Genomic DNA, 24,452 nt, shown 5'->3' on the forward strand with positions numbered 1-24,452 from the left:
TTATCAATAACGCCGTTAACAGCCTAACTTTCGCAATGGTTTTTTCTGTAATGAGCCACCAGGGGCTTAGACTGACTTAGCGACGAGTTGTAAGTCTCTGTAGCAGTTTGCGTCGGTGATGGTTGCAGCTGTACACTATCAGCCAGGCTTGTGCTTTTCAAATTGTGTAATCGATTATCATTTATAATGTAAACCTAATTAATACCAATTTAATGTCAACAATGAAGTTCAATCGGATGTTTGGCATCAATCTTGGTTTTCTACGACAACAATGCATCACTCGAGGACGGGTGAACTAATTAAAATACAGTTCTATATTCGTTTTATTCGTTGATTACAAAAAAAAAGTTGTGTTTTTAGACTGGAAAACATTCTGCTTTCTATTTATTTTGTAAAAGTTTAGATTTATTTCTATCAATGACATTCTAGCAAGATGAAGTACGGCAATTAAGCTTGTAAATAATGCCTTAGTAAATTTACGTTACTGCACGACTACAACTCGATGTTGTTGTCGATCCAATCAACGTATTTAGTGACGTCGGTGAAAACTGCTGTCTCTTCTTTGGTACCACAAAGTCCACTCTTTCCGTAGCTTGCAATTCCATACAGAATGTTGGCCATATGATGCTTTGATTCTCTCAAGATCAGTGAACCTCCAGAGTCGGCAGAGCAGATATCCTTATTATTTCTGATTTTGGTGCAAAACTGTGTATCTCTTAGTATCACTCCATCCAAATCAGAGCATTGTTTTCGATCCAAAATGTTGAGTTTAACTTTCAACTTTTCGTTTGATGCGTTTGCTATGAATGTAAGAAAGTATAACTGAATGTTATCAATTTTTAACTCTAGAAAAAAATCCACGTTCATGAACATACCAGATCTCGACAAACCCCATCCAATGGACTTAGCCTCCCATTCTCCAGTTATATTTCGAGTCCGATCTGATTCTCTGAAAGGCAAACAAACGGGTGAAACATCCACACCGAATTCAATCTCTCTATCGAGTCGAACGAGTGCAATGTCGTCATAGCGTCCCTTGTTGAGTGGGTCGTACCCTTCATGAACGACGATCTTTTCGATGCCCGCAGTAATTGGAGTATCAGCGCACATTTCGTTATCACAATCAGGCGAAGTGCTCAGATCGTGCTCACCCAGTCGAACGCTAACTCTGTATTAACACAAAATATTGATTATAATTAAGTGCTAGAAAGAAATTTGTTGTCACAACTAACGCTTTCCAATCATCAGTGTCCAAAGGAATACAGTGTGCCGCCGTAAGGACATATCTGGGGCTAACCAGCGTAGCACCGCAATGAGGTCGGATCGAGCCCTCCACACGGTGACGATACTCAATCACGGCGGTCCATGCGAATTCACTCAAAAATACTGATTGACCCCCAATCAGACGGAAGGTTTCCCCAATTCCGCAGTTGGGCAGTTTTGGAATTCTTTCCATTGGGCAGCAAAACTGGAAAGAAAATTTACTTAGTTGCTCCTACTCTTACTATCACTCGTTATCGTCATCGCGATTGTTTCAGAATTCATCACATTATATTCCATATCTGTTAATGATTTCCATATTCACCAAATTTGCACCCCACTACTAGGAGTGACATTTCCATTTCGCAGTTCAAGCATTTGTGAGATATGAGTAGTTAAAATGCATGAAGAATGTAATTAGATAGCGAAGAAATTTTATCGCATCGGTGATTTCAAACATCAAATTGACCTACATAACACATACCTACCAATGGAATTGAATTCTTAACATCCGGCACTGAACACCGACTTGCATTCAAAAAGCCCAAGATATCCGGCGACGTTATTGGTTCAGGCGGTAAAAGTTTCGCAATCGATCGACACTCTTGAAGTGGCTTGCATAGACCGTTCTTCCCAACTGGACTGGTGCACTCCGCTGTTTTATCTGCAAAATATGGGTAATTATAGATGACGAACGAAGCTTCTTGTTTTAGCCATCGTTAGGTTACCTGAGTATCCTTGTGACAGCATGCTTCCCAAAAACATTGTAATCACGAAAAGCCATTTGATAGCTTGATTCATTTTCGCTTTAAGATGTTACTATCGCGATGTCAACGAGTAGAATAAAATGAATCAACTAGTTGCAAGCACTGGATGCTGGGTGTATTTATGCTATCTACATTGGAGGGTCGATAGTTCAAAATGCACCTTGTAAGTATTTTCCATATTTTTTCATCCTTTTGAACCCGACACATATGATGAATGTAAACCTTTGGAGATATAATACCGGCTGCCATATTATCCATATGAGTAATGGCCATTTCTTACCTTCTAGATCTATCACCCCTGATGACGGAAACTAAAAACGTTTCCATTTAATATGCTTGGTAATTTTGCTTCCGGGTACATTTCAGAACACTCTCCCTGTACAGATTTATTTTTAAAGGAAATTCACTTCTTTGTTATTATTTTCTAATATAAGCTGTTGAAAATAACAGATGATGACAAATAAATAGAAAAAACCTGATTCAATATTTTATTATTACTTCTGAATAGAATAAAAATTCACATGTGGATTGAGTCCAACGCAGATAGTAAAAGACATGTTATTAAGAAGAAAATTATGGTAGGAAGTTGTTCCATACTACAATTTTCCAGGGATGGATGGACAGATAAAGGCTATCATTATTATTGCGAAACTCGTACCGTCTCCGACCATCACCGGAGTCGGTGCTGAGATCCCGATAGACAACCAGGATATTGTGGGGTTTGAGTAAGTTACCATCAGCGTGTGATTATACATGAACACCTCAGCATGTCGATCAGTGCGGAGCGCGTCTGGAAGACCGCTGGAAAATTAATTGTGGTTTAAATAATCACAAAACGTGCCTGGAAGATCGCTGGAAAATGGATTGAGGTTTGAAAAATCACAAAGCGCGTCTGGAAAACCGCTGGAAAATGGATTGAGATTTGGAAAATCACAAAGCGCGTCTGTGTGTGGCCCTAAAGGGCCGGAACGAAGTTATGACAGGCGACTTCCCGTGCATACGTGTGTACGCCGCGGAGGTCTGACTGCAAGAGAGAAAATCATGGCTTGCTGCTCGCCGATTGACACGCTGATGTGTGAATCTATTATAACACGCTGAAGGCATTTTACTCAAACCCCACATTTCCCTTCTTCTCTCATTAAAAAAAGCAAAAAAAAAACTTCTAGCATAGGATGCAATGCTTGTTTTTCTCCTGGGTTATTTAAATGCGACGAAAGCGAACATCGGTTGCAATTGAGCAATCGGTTAACTCCATTGAAAACTGCACACCAAAATAAACTTGACTCAACATCATGGTTAATACCAGAACAATTATTCAGAGTGTGGGTTCCCAAACTGTGGGCCGCGAAGGATAAAACGTGATTCATACTTTCGTTGGATGATTAGAGAACAACAAATTTACGAAGCAATTTGTTTATCAAATACAATGACAATTTCTTCCAAAAAACATTCTAAATCTTACCCAAATGCAATCCAAAACTAAGCGGCGTTGAACTTCATTACTAATAAAATTTAAGAACAACCTAATAATGATAAGAAAAATCATGCTAATCCAAATTCAATCCAAATCAAATCCAATGCTAATCCAACCAAATCTAATTTGAAATCAAACCTCAATCCAAATCCAATCCAAACTCAATCCATATTTAATCCAAATCAATCCAAATCTAAATTTAAATCCAAACTCAATCCAAACCAATCCAAATCAAATCAAATCAAATCCAAATCCAAACCAATCCAATCCAAATCCAATCCAAATCAATCAAATCCAATCCAAATCAATCCAAATCAATCCAAACCAACCAAATCAATCCAAACCAATCAAACCAATCCAAACCAATCCAAATCAATCCAAACCAATCCAAATCAATCCAAATCCAAATCAAATCCAATCAAATCAATCCAAATCCAATCCAAATCAATCCAAATCCAATCCAAACCAATCCAAATCCAATCAAAGTCAATCAAACCAATCCAAATCCAATCCAAATCAATCAAATCAATCAAATCCAATCAAATCCAATCCAAATCAATCCAAACCAACCAAATCAATCCAAATCAATCAAACCAATCAATCCAAACCAACCAATCAAACCAAACCAATCCAAATCCAATCCAAATCCAATCCAAATCAATCCGAACCAACCAAACCAATCCAAACCAATCCAAATCCAATCCAAATCGATCAAACCAATCCAAACCAATCCAAACCAATCAAATCAATCCAAATCAATCCAAACCAAATCAATCCAAATCAATCAAACCAATCCAAATCCAATCCAAACCAATCAAAACCAATCAAATCCAATCAAACCAATCAAATCAATCCAAATCCAATCCAAATCCAATCCAAATCCAATCCAAATCCAATCCAAATCCAATCCAAATCCAATCCAAATCCAATCCAAATCCTATCCACGGTACGTTGCCAAGTGGCTTCATGTAATCTAAATTTGTTTTAATCAAAATCAATGCTCGCAGGACTTTGAAATTTTCTAAACCGCAAACCATTTTCCGTTGGTCTTCCATACTCACCTTGTAGTTTGACAAACTACAATACATTTTTTCGGCCAACTTTCAGACACGCCTTATAGTTTTCTAAACGACAAACCATTTCCACCGATCTTCCAGACGCGCATTGTAATTTTGCAAACCACAAACCAATTTCTTACGGTCTTCCAGGCGAGGCTTTAATTTTTTTCAAACAACAAATCATTTTTCCAGCGGTCTTTCAGACGGGCCACCACAAATTTCCGACGACGCGTCTTGTGATTTAGCAAACCACAAACCAATTTCTGACGGTCTTCGAGACGCGTCTTGTGATTTAGCAAACCACAAACCAATTTCTGACGGTCTTCGAGACGCGTCTTGTGATTTAGCAAACCACAAACCATTTTCCGACGGTCTTCTAAACGCGTCTTGTGATTTAGCAAACCACAAACCATTTTCCGACGGTCTTCGAGACGCGTCTTGTGATTTAGCAAACCACAAACCATTTTCCGACGGTCTTCTAAACGCGTCTTGTGATTTAGCAAACCACAAACCATTTTCCGACGGTCTTCGAGACGCGTCTTGTGATTTAGCAAACCACAAACCATTTTCCGACGGTCTTCGAGACGCGCTTGTGATTTTGCAAACTGAAATATATCACTCGTCACAATTTAACCACTTGAATTCAACTCACCTCATGAAATCAGCGACAGGATCCAAAAAATCTCCTGGCAGGATCGCCAAAATGTGTGGCCCTAAAGGGCCGGAACGAAGTTATGACAGGCGACTTCCCGTGCATGCGTGTGCACGCCGCGGAGGTCTGACTGCAAGAGGGAAAATCATGGCTTGCTGCTCGCCGATTGACACGCTGATGTGTGAATCTATTCTAACACGCTGAAAGCATTTTACTCAAACCCCACAGTCTGGAAGACCGCTGGAAAATGGATTGTGGTTTGCAAAATCACAAAGCGTGTATGGAAAACCGCTGGAAAATGGATTGTGTTTTGGAAAAGCACAAAGCGCGTCTGGAAGACCGCTGGCAAATGGTTTGTGGTTTAAATAATCACAAAGCGCGTCTGGGAGACCGCTGGAAAATTAATTGTGGTTTAAATAATCACAAAACGTGCCTGGAAGATCGCTGGAAAATGGATTGAGGTTTGAAAAATCACAAAGCGCGTCTGGAAGACCGCTGGAAAATGGTTTGTGGTTTGAAAAATCACAAAGCGCTTCTGGAAGACCGCTGGAAAATGGATTGTGGTATGGAAAATCACAAAGCGTATCTTGAAGAGCTGGAAAAAGGTTTGTGGTTTAGAAAATCACAAAGCGTGTCTGGAAGACCGCTGGAAAATGGCCGGGGATGTCCGTATGGAAGACTAACTTTCGGAAAGATCGCTATGAGACTCATTATTAGTGTGGCAATATTGTTTTATACTGTTTGATATGGGTTCCATGGAGGAAAATTGAGTAACTGGCGAAATAACCCAAACACCAGTTTGCTGGTACCCCAAGGGAATATGGAATAATTCCGGAACCATCCAGAAATTCTAAAAAAACTCAATGTGCAGCCAAAACTAGAATAAAAATTGGACCTTGTGTCAAAATTTCATCAAGATTGGACAAAAAATAAAAAAGTTATGATTTTTTTCAAAATCAAAAATCGCTTTCTCAAAGAGCTTGGCCTTTTGGGTGTTAATTTCAACAAGCGAATCATAAAATAAGATAAGCGGAATACACATCTAAGGGATCGCTTATCAAGCACAGAAAAAAATGTTTAAAATTCAACGACGTGTAAATAGGCTTCATTGTAAAAACACAGTAATTGAAATTGTCATTTGATTGAATTTTCCATTGAATTTGATGCACATATTCAGAGCATTGAAAAAGATATAAAATTAAACGAATTCTCACTCATTTTTTATTGATGTAAAAATATGTCAATATGCATTTATTATTCCATTAATAAAACTTTAATTTCAATCAGCCTCATTTGGATCAGCATCAAACAACATGGTGGCAGCTAACGCAGACGAGTATATTGGAAATTTAGAATTCGTTCTGGTTTAAACCGTTCAAGCAAAGGTTAAACGAAGGATAAACTACGTTTACGGTAAGAATTAGTTTACGTAATTGTTTATTTTCTGAAGTTCATTTATTTTTATCTTCACAGCTAATATGTTTGCCCAGGGGCCGTCGATTTTAGTGATAGCAGAGCCCTTGCCGTTCAATTACATGTGCATGGAAGTGTGCAGATCAACGCAACGGCATCACACCATACCTATACATTAATTGAATAATTGGAGTAAGACTGTAACTAATTAAATTTCGACGAGAAATAAACTAAAGACAAATAATTGTATTTCATTTGGATTATATTCAAAAAATGACAATGAAAAGGTGACAAAAACAGATTTAATTTTACATGCATTGAATACATCAAACCTGTAAAATTCAACGATGTTAATTGAATTTTAAATTCATGTAAATTTAGCTTCAGACCTAATTTTAGATGTTTATTGATGCTCCAAATATGTGCATTAAAATAAACGTAAATTTACACAAAAATTCTTGCTGTGAGGTGCGTATTGCACCATTTACTGTGGTAGTTTAGTCAATCAGTTTGTTTTAATTTAAATATTTATAAATATAAAAATAGCTGTACGGATTTTGATCCATTGATTCGAAATCCGTCCACGGTGGACGAATTTCGTTTCAGGAGGTGTTGATTTAATTGATTAATTAACGGCAATCGGTTGGGGGGGCGACCCAGGACAGGTTGGCTCAATGTGGAGTGTCTGAAATTGACAGGCGAAAAGAACGTTGCCAGGAACCGGATGTTGGTATCGGCTACCCGGTTGAATAGAGATCGGTACAATGAAGCAAGAGCAGCCGGAAAACATACCGAAGAACTTCGATGCGAACCGATCACACATGGCTTGTTGGTCGGATAAAACAGCACCATTCTATTTCATTGAAGAAGCAATCCCATATTCGCTTTGACGTATTTCCAGAAAAACTTAGGCTGGGACTTGAGATGAAGAAAACAAAAATTCTCATTATTGATTTTGATGTTATTCTGTTGCGTGTTAAATTGAATTTCCCACGATTCAGTATTTTTGTAATAAATGAAAAGCATTGAATCGTTTCGCAACAGAGACGATCTGTTCCCTTACTAGATTATCTATGTATTATATGTATTCATGTATTTTAGGACATTATCGGACACCGTTGCTGAACGGTTTTTCACAAAAGTTACTGTTTTCATAGTAGTTTCCATATAAACTTTAAACTGCATGTGCTCAGTCAAATTACTTCCAAATTGTCTAAAAATTTAGGAAGCATATTTTAATAGCTAAAGTCATCGTTTAAGCATAGGGGGGGGGGGCGAAAAAGTCAAAATTGGGCATATGAGGCCATCCAACCAGCCGGCATGTAGTTCTTCATCCTCCCATATTTTCTGGATTATGTGGTGGATCGATTGATGAAGCTGCTCACTTCCTTGTTTGAGAAGCTGGACAGGGATCTCCTCCTTCCCAGCAGCTTTACTGTTTTTCAGCTCGTTCAGAGCCTTCTTTACCTCGTCCAGCGTTGGTAGTTCCACAGCTTGACCATCGCCGGCTATGTCCATCCTGCTTCTGAATACACCTTTATTTTCACCGTTCAACAAATCTTAGAAGTGCTCCTTCAACTTGACTGCCACCATAGTCTTGTCTTTCAGCAAATTCCCCTTTCGGTTATTACACATAGCGGGCACTGGGCACTTGCCTTTTTCCTGCGGTGGATTCGTTTCTCTTCTGCCCTAGCATTCGACCTCTAGCAGCATTTTTCTCGTCCGTCACTCGCTTGCACTCCTCATCAAACCAATCATTTCGTTGGCGTCGCTGTGCTGTGCCTAACACTTCTTGCCCTATTGTAGTCACAGCTTCGTGGTTATTTTGTTCACAATTTGTTGACGTCGTCAGATCCGGTGGCATCTCCTATCCGCTGGTCCAGCTTCTGGTGCGTTGACAAGCGTTGGATATTGAAACGCATCGTTCTGTTGTTTCGTGAAATCGTGACGCTGGAAAGTCGCGCCCGAATTTTTGCAACTACAAGGTAGAGTTTCGAGTCAATGTTCGGACCTCGGACCTCGGACCTTACATCTATAACATCCGAGAAATGTTGTCCGTCCATCCGACCATCCGACCATCAGCACGTGGTCTATCTTCGAACAAGTGTCTCCACTCGGAATTTGCCAGGTATTTTTGCAGATATTCTTACGAGCGACGTAGGTACTGCTGATTGCCATTCTTCTAGCAGCAGTAAAGGTCACAAGTCGCAGACCATTATAGTTGGTTGCGGAATGAAGGCACCCCCGATGACAATCTTTACATCGTGTGTTGGGCATTCTCCGTAGGCCTTATCAAGGCTCTCACAGAACTCATCCTTCACGTCATCAGACTTATCGTTCGTTGGGGCATAGATGGTGATCAGGCTATAGTTGAAGAATTTGCCCTTCATTCTCAACACGCAAATGCGGTCGCTTATCGGCTTCCACCGGATAACACGCTTCATCTGCTTCCAGATCACCATTCTTTCAGGAACGCATTACCCACCATTTGCCATGCCAGCATACTAGAATTTTACCGAATTAGATTCGTGCCTTTCTGACCTTCTCTACCGCTAAAAAACATATTGACCTATTTCAATTGAAACTGGCTACGCAGTCTTCAAAGATTGACTTTGGCCATCTCTAGCTCCCGGGGATGTGATATTATAGTGACGAGTTTGCAATGTTTCGTTTCTACGTTATCCCCAATTTTTATTTTCTTCTCACAGCTTTCCTTCTATTTACTGGACGTTTTGATAAAACAAAAAATGTTCTGACATTGAAAAAATCGCCTGCATTCAATTTCACTCATCATTTTCAACATCTCACTAATATTACCACGACCTCAGCATCATTGGTCATACTCTCACCGCAACATTTCGTTCTCCTAATAATTCCCACCCAATTCGCCTCCTGGACATCGTGATCAACAAGGTCGAATAAACTTTCAAAGTGTAATATAATACCAAAGATTTTATGAATCAACTGTCTCATGATATTTTTTGGAAGTACATACTGTTTGTGATGATTAACTACAGCTTATGATTCGAAATATCTCCCCTTCATTTTAGCTTAACCACCTTCCAATGTATTCAAAAACCATACCAGCTGTGTAATCTGGAGTTTTGTACAATTTTTGGTAGCAACTTATTCTACAACTTTTTTGGAGACCTCACTTCAGAGTCGGAGGCAAGAAAATTTGCATCTCACTTTTAGGGGGATTAATCATACAAAATAATCTAAATATGGAGCTTAACATACTGTAACACTTCCACGAAATCACTGTGCAGTACTTTGGAAGAAACCCGCAAGACTCTCTCTATTGGTATTTGTTTGCATTTTTTATCCATTTTTGAAAGTGTATCTGAACTCATTGATCACGTTGTAGCTTATAATTCGCACATGATATTGACACTAAAAATACGTGAAGTTGGCCTAAACCTCCATTTTTTAATCTCAAGTCTTCATATTTGCCCGTATCCACGGCATATAGTGCGCCACGTTGGTGTAGATCGACGGAACAGCACCGCACCCGGACCCAAACGAGACAACTCCAAACTGCACAAAACGCAGCCCATTGTAGCGGACACTGAAGCCTAATGGTCCACCGCCATCCCCTCGGCATGAATCGGCGCCATCCATTTCACCCACGCAAAGCTGGCTCGGATCCAACTTCCATCCAGCGATATTCATCCAGTTTTGGCAGGTGGATCGGTTAGCTAACCGGACCACCGTTTTCAGCAAAACCTTAGATGGCAGACCGTGCTCCGTGTTGCCCCATCCGGTAATGATGTATTTTTCAGGCTTGAGCTGCATTAAATCTTCCGTAACCGGTAAACAAATCGGGTGGATATGATCTGTGAATGAAAGACGCTTGTAGTTGCACTGACAATCTAAATGCGCTTTGGTGTTTGTTACCATCGAGTTGAACTTCCCTATCGAGCCTAATCAGAGCAATGTTGTGCAATCTTTGGCGCGGGCTGTAGCTTGGATGTCTGATGATGCATTCGATCCCGTAGTCACGGACAGGCGGAGCGCAGTCACTGTCGTCACCTAAGCCATTGCAATCTCTGTCTTGCCCAATTGTATGTTCTCCTAATCTCACTTTTTTGCTAAAATGGATTAAAAAAACAGAATTTGTATACGATAAAAAAATATGTTGTGTATTATTTGGATTCTCCATACTTTTTTGCCAAAGCAGAGACTTAATGATATGCATTAGAAAAAATATATAATGATACATATAATCCGTATGGTGAGGATCGATCAACGACAGATCAGCCTGCGGATGATCTTTGGAAAAATTCCAGGAGTACAACTTGTAGACTCACCACGGCGAGACTGATTAGACTGATACATTATACGTTTAACGCTTGATGGCTCGATATCAATTATTCGGAAGCAGACGAAGTGTCAACCTAGTTTGTTACCTTAGATGGATTGAAGCAGAGTGATACACTATCGAATTCATTGTTCAACAATGCACTCGAAGCCGCGATTAGGAGATCTGGCGTGCAGAGGGTCGGCACTATCATCACACGGTCGCTTATGCTCCTGGGCTTTGAGAACGACATCGACCTCATTAAAATCGATCGCAGAGCAAGACAAATTTTCTCTGTACAAAACTCTGATTCTACCAGTGCCCCTTAACGGACATGGCGCGTGGATGTTGACCTTCCGCGACTTAATTCAACTTTCATAACACGACCCAAGCAGCACAACTTGTTTCATTACTGAACAATTCACAATTCACGCAATGCGGTCGTGTCTGAGCTTGACAGGCAAATAGCTCATACAACCATACGAGTCATAGCCGGGTCGCGTACTTTTGTTTTAGCTTCGCTCCGACTTTTTTTCTCGAAAATCATAGCGTCAAAGGGTTCTTTCGTGGACTATTTCGACGTAAAACGGTCAAGTGGACTAGAGGCATTCCGAAAATAGTCAAGTGTGTTAACTGGACCTCCTAAGATACTAGTTTCGTTGTGAATTTTAGAAGCTGTAATCACCACTATTCGTAGCGTCCGTATTGTCTAGTTTGTTATTTAGAAAGTAGTCATAGCAGTTGGAGCACGTTCTCACATACTTTTCACACCTACCGAAAAGCAAACAAGCTTTGGTGTAGTGTGAGAGAACCGAATGGCCTCAAGTAGCGGGGGGCTTCACGCCTTCCCACCATTACTTGGCTCTGTGAATACGAATGCTGCGCCGTTGTATCTCACAGTTAAATGTCTGGATGGCTCCCTTAGTGACAAAAGCATTTTTCTTGTTGACAAATCGATTCGAGCTTGTGCGACGGTGCAAGAGGTGAAGAAAAACTTCATCGCTGGTACCTACACGGTCAAGGTATCATCTTCGCGACAAGCTGAGCAATTAAAGAAATTAACGAAGCTTGCCGATCATACCCCAGTGCGGGTTATCGAGGACACGGTACGAAACCAATGCAGAGTCGTTATTACGTGTCGAGACTTGAAAGGAATCCCCGAGCATGAAATTGTATCGGAAATGCAAGACCAAGGAGTTACTATGGCTCGGCATTTCAAACGTCACAATGGAAAGGATCGAGTAGACACGGGGTCTGTACTTCTCACTTTCAATAGGAGCACGCCGCCGGAAAAAGTTAGAGTGGCATGTTATGAACAAATTCCTACACGTCAGTACTACCCCCCTCCTACGATATGCTACGAATGTTTCAACTATGGCCATGTCGCAAAAAGTTGCAAGGAACAAAAGTGCTGCCTCAACTGTGCTGAACGTTTCCATGGTGAAAACATCCACTGTCCAAACCCCACCAAGTGCAAACACTGCTATGGAGAGCACACTTCTACAAACCGTGGGTGTCCAATCTGGAAAAAAGAAGATAGTATTACGCGATTGAAAATCAATAGGAACATCTCTTTCCCGGCCGCCCGTAAGCTTATCGAAGCAAACAGTGGTGCTAAGTTTAATGACGTAGTGACAATGGGTCTTACTAGTGAACTTTTGAAAAAAGAAGAGGAACTGAAAAAGAAGCAAGAAGAAATTCAAATTAAAGAAGTGGCACTGGAGAAGAAAATAAAGCTTTTTGAAGAAGAAGGAAAACGTATGCGAAGTGGTAACGAACTAAACAGTGACTGGGAAGAAAGATTGCAGAAAATGGAACGAAGGATGCAAAGATACATGGGAACTATTCAGGAGCTAACCAAAAAAATTGAAAGCAAGGACAGCTATATTCAAGCCTTAGAAAACAAAATCACCGCTCAACAGGTGATTATCAACTCGTTTAAAGCCACGGAAAATCAACTCAACTCAACTATCGGTCAGGACCTTAAGCGTCCCAGAAAAGGCAGATCAAAGGGTATCGTTCCAAAGGGTATCGACGGCAAATTCGTCAACGCGGAGTCAGACTCATCTGATTCAACTTCCCCGACCTCGAAAACACTGGCTCTAGAGATTTGTCATGATCCCATACCCGATACAGATGTGGTGTATTTGGATGAAGTGGAAACGGAAAATGTCGATTTCGACAATATACCCCACTTATCACATTCATAGTTCAATGGAACTGTAACGGTGCGCGAGCCAAGCTCGCTGAACTGCAGCTTATTGTGAATAAACACCATCCGACTATTATAGCTCTTCAGGAAACAAAACTAAATGGCATGAACCCTCATTTCAAAGTAAAAGGATATGACTTATATGTGAAATCTAGAACTGCTCACGGAGGTGGAGTAGCACTTCTAGTTCTAGAACATTCTAGAGTCGAACCTGTGAAGCTACAAACCACCATCGAAGCAATAGCTTTGAAAATCAACTATCCCTATAGTGCAACAGTCTGTTCTTTATACCTTCCTCCAAACGCTGAAGTGGACAAACTTGAATTGGAAGCAATGCTTAGCCAATTACCTCGCCCTGTCATAATTCTCGGAGATTTTAACGCGAAACATGGACTATGGAGTCAACAAAACGACGACTCTCGTGGAAGAATGATAGCCGCTATTCTAGAAGAACAAAATCTAATAGTTTTAAATGACGGAAGTATAACGCTTTATCCACATCAATTAGATTATAGTTCATCGACGCCGGACATCTCTATTTGTAGTCCCGAATTAGCAGATAAACTGGACTGGAAAGTGGGGGATGACCTCCACGGAAGTGACCATATACCAATATTCATCGGAAAATTCCAGACTCCTGCTACACAGAAACGCCGCCCTTGTTGGAAAGTAGCTGACGCCGATTGGACGAAATATGAGGAGGAAATTGAAAATAGAATCTCTCATGACCGTGTATATAGCATAGAAGAGCTAACAGAATGTATCGTTAGTGCCGCCAAACGATCTATACCGAAATCTTCCGAAGAAACTCCAACACGTGCTATTCCATGGTGGTGTGATCGTGTAGCTGAGGCTGTCAGGAAAAGGCGGAAAGCCCTCAGAATCTGTCAAAGAATAGATAAAGATGACCCAATGTTTCCGGTGATGCATGCTGAATTTCGAAGCGCCAGAAATGAAGCGAGAAAGATCATTAGTGAAGAAAAGCAGAAGTCATGGGAACAATACGTTTCGTCTGTTAATCAGTCTACTCCAGTGAAGGAAATGTGGTCAAAAATTCGTACTATCAACGGTAAACGATCGAGTAGCAAAGCAGAAGGAGTGCTAGCTGGTTCAAGCTATATTACTGACCCCGAACTGATTACAGAACACCTGGCACTACACTTTGAGAGATCGTCGTCAGACGAAACACTTGATGATAGCTTTCGTCGAAGAAAAATGAGACTCGAAAAAATACCTGTTCGTTTTTCTGCGGATGAATCGGAATACACAAAAGAATTTACTATGCATGAACTCCTATATCAATTAGATCGACTCACTGGTACATCTCCCGGTCCAGATGAAGTGCACAATGTGATGCTGCAACACCTACCGTACTATGCGAAAAGGAAACTTCTAGAAACATATAACCAGCTATGGACTACAAATGTTTTTCCTGAAATATGGCGAGAAACTTTGCTCATTCCTATTCCGAAACCAGGAAAATCCCCGAACAATCCCGACAACCTTCGTCCTATCCATCTTTCCAGTTGCGTCCTCAAGCTATTCGAACGGATGATAAATCGAAGATTGATGGACGTATTGGAAGAACAGAACACTTTCGGCCATCAGCAAGCTGCTTTCAGAAAAGGAAGGCAAACCTTGGATACGCTGGCGAAAATAGAACAATTTGGGTTGGCTGAAATTCTATTCCTAGATATCGAAAAGGCCTATGACAGAACTTGGCGTCGCTTGGTTTTAGAAGGACTGTGTGAAGCTAACATTGGTGGAAGGATGGCCAAATTCTGCAATAAGTTCCTCGAAGAACGCACATTTAGGGTTTGCTACAACGGATACATCTCTTCGACAAAGGTACTTCAAAATGGAGTACCGCAAGGATCGGTGTTAGCCGTAACATTCTTTCTCCTCGCTGTGAACTCTATCCGAAAATACGTGAAGGACGCTGCTTTGTTGGAGATGTTTGCTGATGATATAACCGTCGGTGTAACCAGCTCAAATGTTCTTCACTCACGCTGCAAATTACAGAAAGTTCTCAAACAAATTGCCCTATGGAGTAGAAGAACAGGTTTTAACATTTCGATCGCTAAAACAGTCGCCATGCATATTTGTTATAAGCGGTACCACAGAAAACAGCAGCCGCCTCTCAACTACGGGCATGAATCTATCAATTTTGTTAAAGTACACAAAGTGCTAGGAATATGGTTAGACTCTCGGCTATGCTTCAAACAACATGTGATGACCTCTAAAACAGAAGGACGGAAGGTATTGAACTTGCTCAAATGTCTAAGTGGAAAAAGTTTCGGTGCAGACAGATCAACAATGTTCTGTATTCTTCGAGCTGCACTTCTCCCGAAATTGTTATACGGAGTCCCTGTTATAAGTGCAACCGATTTAAAACCTATATTTCCGATTTTCCATGAGGCTATCCGGTGCTGTACTGGCGCTTTCCGATCCAGTCCGATTGAAAGCGTCTTAGCTGACTCTGGAATATTGCCTTTGGATCTCTACGCGAAAGAACAAATTATTCTATACGCCATGAGACAACAGGAACGAATGCGCATTGATGTCAACTCCACCCCTTATCTCCGGGCTATGGAAGCTGCAAACATGCTCAATCTGGATATACCCAACATTATCGTTGGAGGAATTTCTTTGAAAGAAGATTGGAGCCTGATGCCAGGCACCCTGATTTTAAACGACTGGTGCGTCATTCATTGTGGAACTCATGGTCCACTATATGGAACAGATGTACAACAAAGCTACGACAAATCAAAACATCTCCTTTTGAATGGACATCTTCAAGGAATCTTCAACGCCGTGACAGTAGGGTAATTACCCGCCTCAGGATCGGCCATACTACTTTAACACATGGTCACTTGATGTCCCGCACAGAACCTGAGCAGTGCGAAACATGCGGAGAAGCAGTAACGGTTAAACACATCATATTGGACTGTAGAAAATATGACCACATTCGGAACGAGTGTGGCATCGCTGACTCTTTGTACACCGCTATTGGAGACAACATTGAACAACTCAAAAAAACATTAGAATTTCTTAAAAAGGCTGGTATCTATTGTAAAATATAATGTATACTTGTAATTCAGACAAAACTGACCTGAATGACCAATGTTCGGTTAAAAGGTCAAAAATTAAATAAATAAATAAATAAAGCTCATACAACCTCACTTGAGCAGAACAGTTGCTGATGAAGAATGTGTGTAGCCACCAGACATTCTAAATACTCACGCCCCTCTAATGTGAACGTGTACGATACACATGTGGAAGTGTTGGCTTGGCAAATGGATTGCGAGTGATTGGACTATGCGTCCAATTTGGGAATCTCGAGCTCATTCAGTAGCCACTGGGTTGCGGAGGCCGACGGAGGTTAGTTAGTTGGTTAAAGCACCAGTCTAACGTACTGAGGGTCGTGGATTCCAATCCCATCGAAGGGAAAGTGGTTACCTCCAATATATTTTTCAAATCAATATCTTCCACATAATGTACATATTCACATATGAGTTTTCAGAACATTGTAAATTAACGTTCAAGTCGGGTGGTTTAATCCTCGGAATGCAGACAATTAACTTTGATTGAACCAAAAATACAAAACTGGTGTGTGTCATAAATTTATAGTTATTTGAATTCTCGTTTGCATGTCCTGCGTTTTAGATTGGCTGTGAAAAATCATAGAAGAGAGCTAGGTTCCGCACAAACGTTTATCAGGATGTCGGCTCCACAGGAAAAATATCGGAGGTCAAGTTTGACTATACACTGAAGACCCAGATATCCAAAACCTCGGGAAGATACCGCTTTTGAGAGCATGCAGATGAATCTGAAATGTTTGGATCCTATACTACATTGTTTAACATTTATTATAACTCAAGCAAGCTTAGTCATCTTGATCGTTGAGACAGTGATCCATTTTCAGGAATACGAGATGCTCAAGGCTCTGCATCTGGTTCTCGAGTTCACCTAACGGTATCTACGCATCCACATACGCATCATGCAAACCCAATTTTCTTGAATAGGTACAAGATGGTCAGGGTTCTCTAAAACGTTCTCAAGTTGAACCTTAAGTATCTACTGAATCAACCAAGGCTTTTTTGATATGTTCTCATCGTCGGCATTTACCCAATTTGGTCCATTAGGCACATGTGCATTATGTAAACCCCATTTTCTAGAAATAAGATGTTAAAAGTACTGCAAAACGTTCTCAAGTTCAACCTAAAGTATCTACCGGATCAACCAAGGCTTTTTGCAATGTCTACAACATCGATATGGACCCAACCAGATTCCATAAATATTAGCATTAGCATTTAGCAGTTCGCACAAATTCGTAGGTGGTACAAGCCAAGACTATTGTATGAGAGTAGCATCACTTTCATCCGTTACCACAGATATTGATTTAGGGGCAGCAGGGACTATGTCCAAGGGCTTGACGATCCCTCCCCAGGCCATCTGCGAGTTGTGGCGCCTGCCTAGGATGTGGTGGGGTTTGACAGTGGGCCCTGTTAAACCTCTATAAAAAGCTGCATGTATCCGCAAGTAGGCTCCGCCAAAGCGACCGTGTGCCGCTCAAAGCGCACAAGCCCAAGTCCTGGTGTTAGGTGGGACGTTAAACAGCCCTGACACGACGGCCCTCCGACGAGACAGGAGGTTTGCGCAGGCCCAATAAGCCGCCTTTAAAAACATCTATTACGAACGACATAGAAGATAATACGACTCGATACAGTCGGCAACGACCTAGGCGACGAATAAAGGATCACGATTGGAAGCTTGGAACATGGAACTGCAAGTCGCTAGGCTTCGCAGGTTGCGTCAGGATAATCTACAATGAATTACATCCCCGCAACTTCGATGTCGTAGCGCTGCAGGAAACCTGCTGGACAGGACAGAAAGTGTGGAAAAGCGGGCATCGAGCGGCTACCTTCTACCAAAGCTGTGGCACCACCAACGAGCTGGGAACCGGCTTCATAGTGCTGGGAAAGATGCGTCAACGCGTGATTGGGTGGCAGCCAATCAACGCAAGGATGTGCAAGCTGCGGATAAAAGGCCGTTTCTTCAACTATAGCATCATCAACGTGCACTGCCCACACGAAGGGAGATCCGACGACGAGAAAGAAGCGTTCTATGCGCAGCTGGAGCAGACATACGATGGATGCCCACTGCGGGACGTCAAAATCGTCATCGGTGACATGAACGCTCAGGTAAGAAGGGAGGAAATGTATAGACCGGTCATCGGACCTGATAGTCTGCATACCGTATCGAACGACAACGGCCAACGATGCATAAACTTTGCAGCCTCCCGCGGAATGATAGTCCGAAGCACTTTCTTCCCCCGCAAGAATATCCACAAGGCCACATGGAAATCACCTAATCAAGTAACGGAAAACCAAATCGACCACGTTCTAATCGACGGTAAATTCTTCTCCGACATCACGAACGTATGCACTTACCGCAGTGCGAATATTGAATCCGACCACTACCTCGTTGCAGTATGTCTGCGCTCAAAACTCTCGACGGTGATCAACACGCGTCGGAGTCGTCCACCGCGGCTAAACATTGGGCGGCTACAAGACGGTAGACTAGCCCAAGACTACGCGCAGCAGCTGGAAGTGGCACTCCCAACGGAAGAGCAGCTAGGCGCAGCATCTCTTGAAGATGGCTGGAGAGATATTCGATCCGCCATTGGAAGCACCGCAACCGCTGCACTAGGCACGGTGGCTCCGGATCAGAGAAACGACTGGTATGACGGCGAATGTGAGCAGTTAGTTGAGGAGAAGAATGCAGCATGGGCGAGATTGCTGCAACACCGCACGAGGGCGAACGAGGCACGATACAAACGGGCGCGGAACAGACAAAACTCGATTTTCCGGAGGAAAAAGCGCCAGCAGGAAGATCGAGACCGTGAAGAGACGGAGGAACTGTACCGCGCTAATAACGCACGAAAGTTCTATGAGAAGTTGAACCGTTCACGTAAGGGCCACGTGCCACAGCCCGATATGTGTAAGGACATAAACGGGAACCTTCTTACGAACGAGCGTGAGGTGATCCAAAGGTGGCGGCAGCACTACGAAGAGCACCTGAATGGCGATATGGCAGACAACGGTGGCGGTATGGTAATGAACCTAGGAGCACGCGCGCAGGACATGCGACTTCCGGCTCCGAATCTCCAGGAAATCCAGGAGGAGATGGGCCGGCTGAAAAACAACAAAGCCCTGGAGTTGACCAACTACCAGGAGAGCTGTTTAAACACGGTGGTGAAGCACTGGCTAGAGCGCTGCACTGGGTGATTACCAAGGTTTGGGAGGATGAGGTTCTGCCGCAGGAGTGGATGGAAGGTGTCGTGTGTCCCATCTACAAAAAGGGCGATAAGCTGGATTGTAGCAACTACCGCGCAATCACATTGCTGAACGCCGCCTGCAAGGTACTCTCCAAAATTTTATGCCGTCGACTAACACCAATTGCAAGAGAGTTCGTGGGGGTGTACCAGGCGGGATTTATGGGTGAACGCTCTACCACAGACCAGGTGTTTGCCATACGTTAGGTATTGCAGAAATGCCGCGAATACAACGTGCCCACACATCATCTATTTATCGACTTCAAAGCCGCATATGATACAATCGATCGGGACCAGCTATGGCAGCTAATGCACGAAAACGGATTTCCGGATAAACTGATACGGTTGATCAAGGCGACGATGGTTCGGGTGATGTGCGTAGTTCGAGTTTGATTGGGATTGACACGAGTGGTACGATTTTCACGAAGTCCGTCCAGTTATTTGGTTTCGCCGACGACATTGATATCATGGCACGTAACTTTGAGAGGATGGAGGAAGCCTACATCAGACTGAAAAGCGAAGCTAAACGGATTGGACTAGTCATCAACACGTCGCAGACGAAGTACATGATAGGAAGAGGCTCAAGAGAGGTCAATGTGAGCCACCCACCACGAGTTTCTATCGGTGGTGACGAAATCGAGGTGGTTGAAGAATTCGTGTACTTGGGCTCACTGGTGACCGCCGATAACGATACCAGCAGAGAAATTCGGAGACGCATAGTGGCTGGAAATCGTACGTACTTTGGACTCCTCAAGACGCTCCGATCGAATAGAGTTCGCCGCCGTACCAAACTGACTATCTACAAAACGCTTATAAGACCGGTAGTTCTCTACGGACACGAGACCTGGACGATGCTCGTGGAGGACCAACGCGCAATTGGAGTTTTCGAAAGGAAAGTGCTGCGTACCATCTATGGTGGGGAGCAGATGGCGAACGGTACGTGAAGCAGGCGAATGAACCACGAGTTGCATTAGCTGTTTGGAGAACCATCCATCGTTCACACCGCGAAAATCGGAAGACTGCGGTGGGCCAGGCACGTAGCCAGAATGTCGGACAGTAATCCAGTGAAAATGGTTCTCGACAACGATCCGACGGGAACAAGAAGGCGAGGTGCACTGCGGGCAAGGTGGATCGATCAGGTGGAGGACGACTTGCGGACCCTCCGCAGACTGCGTGGTTGGCGAAGTGCAGCCATGGACCGAGCTGAATGGAGAAGTCTTTTATGTGCAGCACAGGCCACTCCGGTCTTAGTCTGATGATAAATAAATAAATAAAATAAAAACAGATATTGATTTGGGACTAATCACTAACTCTTAGATGGAAGCAATGTACTCTCCAATAGTCGAGGTCTGTCCTGGCCACGTCCTTGCGAATGCTGAGGAAGGGGAAGGATGGTTTGTTGGACACCTACTTAAGAAAGATGCATAGAACTCTACGACCTCTCATAGGTGCCACAGGAGGTTTTGGGATTGTGTGGAAGGTTATTACAGTAGGAATCGTTTTGGCAGAACGTGAAACACAGAAAGAACTAAGATAGAAATACAAAATAGGAAAGGGACGAGCCTCGAATTGAACCCACGACCTCCTGCTCATAAGGCAGAAGCGGTAGCTACTAGACCACTGAGCTCGTCCCCAACCAGATTCCATAAACATATGGACATAATCCCATTTTTCTTGAAGTCAAGGTTAATCGGGTGGATCACATATTCTGAATCGGGTGGATCACACACACGACGATTTTGAGAACCGAACAGGTCTGCAATATAGATAGTAGAATCTATAGATGAGCGAAAGCATGGCTGAGTCGATTTTTTTGCCCGTGCACACGCGCATATGACGTCACAGCCCTTAACGTTTCCATTGAAATCGTGACGTCATGCTCGTTTGGAGACACGTTTGACAGTTCGTTTGGAGACAGAGGATTTATCTTCGCTCATCTATATATTCCACTATCTATAGTCTGCAACATCTGGTAAAAGTAATAAGGCTCAATGGACGTGTATAGACTTGTGTTGAGAGGTTTAGTGATGCACATATACATCTCAGGTTTCCTGTTACTTGATTGCACAGCCACCGGAATGAATAATTCAATCACTGTGAGTTGTAAAAACGTTGAGCGATGCCACATCAAACAAAAAGATTCTCTCAAGTTTTCTGTAACTCAGTTTATACAAACAATTTAATTTGGAAAGACGCAATAATATTACGTGGTACTTACATAATATGCAACTTAATGTTTTTGTTCTATGCATACAACATGTAGTGAAACATTCTTTGGTTGTTTGGTTGTTTGATAGATACCCTCGGTGATGACATTTTTTAAGTCCAATGAATCTTATGCTGGGCCTCAGGAACATCCGGAACCAACAGAACACCGGTGAAAACAGTCTATTTGCTCAATAAACGACACGACGTTTTCATTTCTAAAAATCCTGGCCAAGTGAAATGATTGCCTTATCCATCTAATATCCCATGCGGGGAAGCCATTTGTCCGAATGCCACTAGGTCGAAAGTTGTTTGGTCGAATGCCACTAGGCCGAATGGGTTGTTTGGCCGAAAGGGTAGTTTTGCCGAAAGGGTCGTATGGCCGAAAGGTTCATTTGACCGAAAGGATCGTTTGGCCGAATGGGTCATTTGGCCGAAAGGGTCATTAGGGCGAAAGGGTCGTAAGGCCGAAAGCGTCATTTGGGCAAACGGGTCGTTTGGTCGAAAGAGTCGTTTGGCCGAATGGGTCATTTGGCCGAAAGGGTGATTTGACAAAAAGGGTCATTTGGCCGAAAGAATGTCCTATTCGACTAAATGACCCTTTCGGCCAAACGACCCTTTCGGCCAAATGACCGTTTCGGCTAAATGACCCTTTCGGCCAAATGACTTTCGGCCCGATGGGTTCCGGCCTAATGGTTTGTTCGGCATAGTGGCATTCGGCCAAATGGCTTTTGGCCGAATGGGTTCCGTCTTTTATGTGTGTTAAAAGCTAGGAATATGTTTCTAGGTTGTCGTCAAAAAATAACTTTTAGATATTATTAATCAACTCACGGTGCTTTACTAGACCTCACGCAATGGGCTGCTGTCAGAACGTAACGTCTACTGATGAGAGTTCCTGTGCATAAGTTGTCTAGCTCATAGTCCTGATCCAAATTGTATCTAATTATTGCCATCCACGCAAACTCAAAAACGTTCGTTTTCTGGCCCTGAATAATCCGATTGGTGTTATAAATTCCACAGTTCCGGGGCAGTAGGTTCGGGTAGGTTAATGATGGGTCCACGTCTCTTGGTTCGCACCGCCCAAAATCGGGACCTGAGGAATGGAGTTTGATACATCAGTCAGGAAGTCCGTAAGAAAGGCACACTTATAGCGGGGTAATATTTACGTAAGTCATCCGCTGTCAGCACGTCGTTGTTTGTATGGAAAACAAGTTTAGTTATCGAAGAAATCCAAGTCAGATAAGCGCGTACATTTGTGAAGGCTCCATAGCTCATAGTTTCGCACAGATTACTGTTGTCAGACCGTTTTTGCGCGTAGGACACAATGCCACCCAAGTACCAGAGGTTACCCACTTGGAAAAAAATTCCTCCGCCACTGTCGCCGTTACACACACTGGTACCGTTCGTATATCCGGCGCAAAAAATGCCGTTGTTCAAAGTTGCCCCAAATACGGCTCGATTACTTTCGAGACAAGTTATACTGTCGACGACCGGCATTCTTGCGCTTTTTAAAATCGGTGAAGTCACATCATCTTCCGTAATTCCCCAGCCCACCACCGTTCCGAACTGTCCGGTGAGACTATCCGAGATGCTAATACAAGCCGGTTGCACATAATCGTTGAATTTGGCCAATGTGGTGAGTTCAAGTATGGCAATGTCATAATTGAAGTCCAGTCCCGTAAAATTATCTGATTTATAAATTTTATAGATCTCATGTTGCTGCAAGGTTTGGGTATTCAGAATATTCAAATCATGTACTCCTAGCCGAACGAAAATCCTATTATTGGCCAACTGGTGTCGGTTCCCTTGATGAAGAACACAGTGCGCTGCCGTTAGCACAAACTGCTCGCTGATAAGCGTTCCACCACATGCGTAGCTGTCTGATCGACCCTTCCTGTGGTATAAAGCCACATGCCAGGGCCACGATCCCGGTGCGGTATCATCACCCTTCACTATCAGTTCGGTTCTGCTGATCTGCGGTAATCCACATTGTAGGGGATCTTGTTGGTAAGTGTCGTTGATGGCAAACAAAATAATTAAAATTAAAACACAGACGCGCACTTGCATGCTTTGAAATTTGTCGCACCGTTTTACTTCGGAAAACCACCATCTACTCAAGTTCACTTCGCGAACGATACTATCGACGTGGAACCTGCTTGTCGTTGTGAGATGCTACACGTTTGTGCATGATCGTGTTTATTATTTCTTTGTGGAGTCATTCAGAGATGAGCCCGAATCTAGCAAATCCATCTCCTGCATACTTCCCTTGTGTCATGTTATGGATACTTTCATGATGTTCTATCTATATAGGTAGTAGTTTTATTTGCTCCAAACACGATTTTAGTATAATTTGATCCCGACGCTGTACAAAGATGAGTCCATGATATTCTTTTATGCAACAATATGGAAATGCTAAAATCAACTTTCAAACTTCCACGAACATTTGATTTGAAGTGAGTGGACGGAAACCATAGTTTTAATGCCGAATATAAATCATTGAACGGCCTTCCTTCTGTCATGCATCCATTTGAAGAGGAATGGAGATGTATAAGCGTGTAAACTGATCTCTTTTTACTGGCAAAAGGAAGGTGGTACGATTTGCTCATACACTGTCGACGAGTACTAACTCTAACTTTTCTTATACCTGTGACACCAGAATCTAATTCGGTTGGATTTTATTTATCAGTTTCTATTTTACTCTGCGTTTTTCTCGTCGCCTGACCAACTTGGCCATTTTGGAGACAGACAAAGTAGAGCTGATGTATAGTCGACTA

General features: G+C 42.6%; 2 protein-coding genes across 2 annotated transcripts in view; both read right to left on the reverse strand.

The window, feature by feature from the left end:
- Positions 1-367: 367 nt before the first annotated feature.
- LOC134221848 (transmembrane protease serine 9-like) overlaps positions 368-24,452 on the reverse strand; it is a 42,675-nt gene continuing 18,590 nt past the window's right edge. The window contains exons 6-13 of the mRNA XM_062701023.1: positions 22,845-23,652; positions 22,510-22,771; positions 10,522-10,715; positions 10,131-10,460; positions 1,749-1,924; positions 1,233-1,468; positions 876-1,168; positions 368-800 (exon numbers count right to left, since the gene is read on the reverse strand). Of these exons, the coding sequence (XP_062557007.1) occupies positions 493-800; positions 876-1,168; positions 1,233-1,468; positions 1,749-1,924; positions 10,131-10,460; positions 10,522-10,715; positions 22,510-22,771; positions 22,845-23,652 (2,607 nt within the window). The 3' untranslated portion in view covers positions 368-492. The remainder of the gene's footprint in view (positions 801-875; positions 1,169-1,232; positions 1,469-1,748; positions 1,925-10,130; positions 10,461-10,521; positions 10,716-22,509; positions 22,772-22,844; positions 23,653-24,452) is intronic.
- Positions 9,290-23,927, reverse strand: LOC134224767 (prostasin-like). The gene is made up of 4 exons (XM_062704332.1): positions 22,845-23,927; positions 22,510-22,771; positions 10,522-10,715; positions 9,290-10,460 (listed from the first exon to the last, which is right to left on the reverse strand). The coding sequence occupies exons 1-4, from the start codon at positions 23,743-23,745 to the stop codon at positions 10,060-10,062; spliced, it is 1,758 nt and encodes a 585-aa protein (XP_062560316.1). The 5' UTR covers positions 23,746-23,927; the 3' UTR covers positions 9,290-10,059.

This window comes from Armigeres subalbatus, chromosome 3 (genome assembly GCF_024139115.2).
Source record: "Armigeres subalbatus isolate Guangzhou_Male chromosome 3, GZ_Asu_2, whole genome shotgun sequence".
Lineage (NCBI taxonomy): Eukaryota > Metazoa > Arthropoda > Insecta > Diptera > Culicidae > Armigeres > Armigeres subalbatus.

Coding starts and splice junctions, on each gene's coding strand:
- LOC134224767 (XM_062704332.1), bottom strand. CDS start 23,745: ATGCAAGTGCGCGTCTGTGTTTTAATTTTAATTATTTTGTTTGCCATC. Junction 22,772..22,844: donor GCTGACAGCGGATGACTTAC/GTAAATATTACC, acceptor TCCATTCCTCAG/GTCCCGATTTTGGGCGGTGC. Junction 10,716..22,509: donor GTGAGGTCTAGTAAAGCACC/GTGAGTTGATTA, acceptor AATCCATTTTAG/CAAAAAAGTGAGATTAGGAG.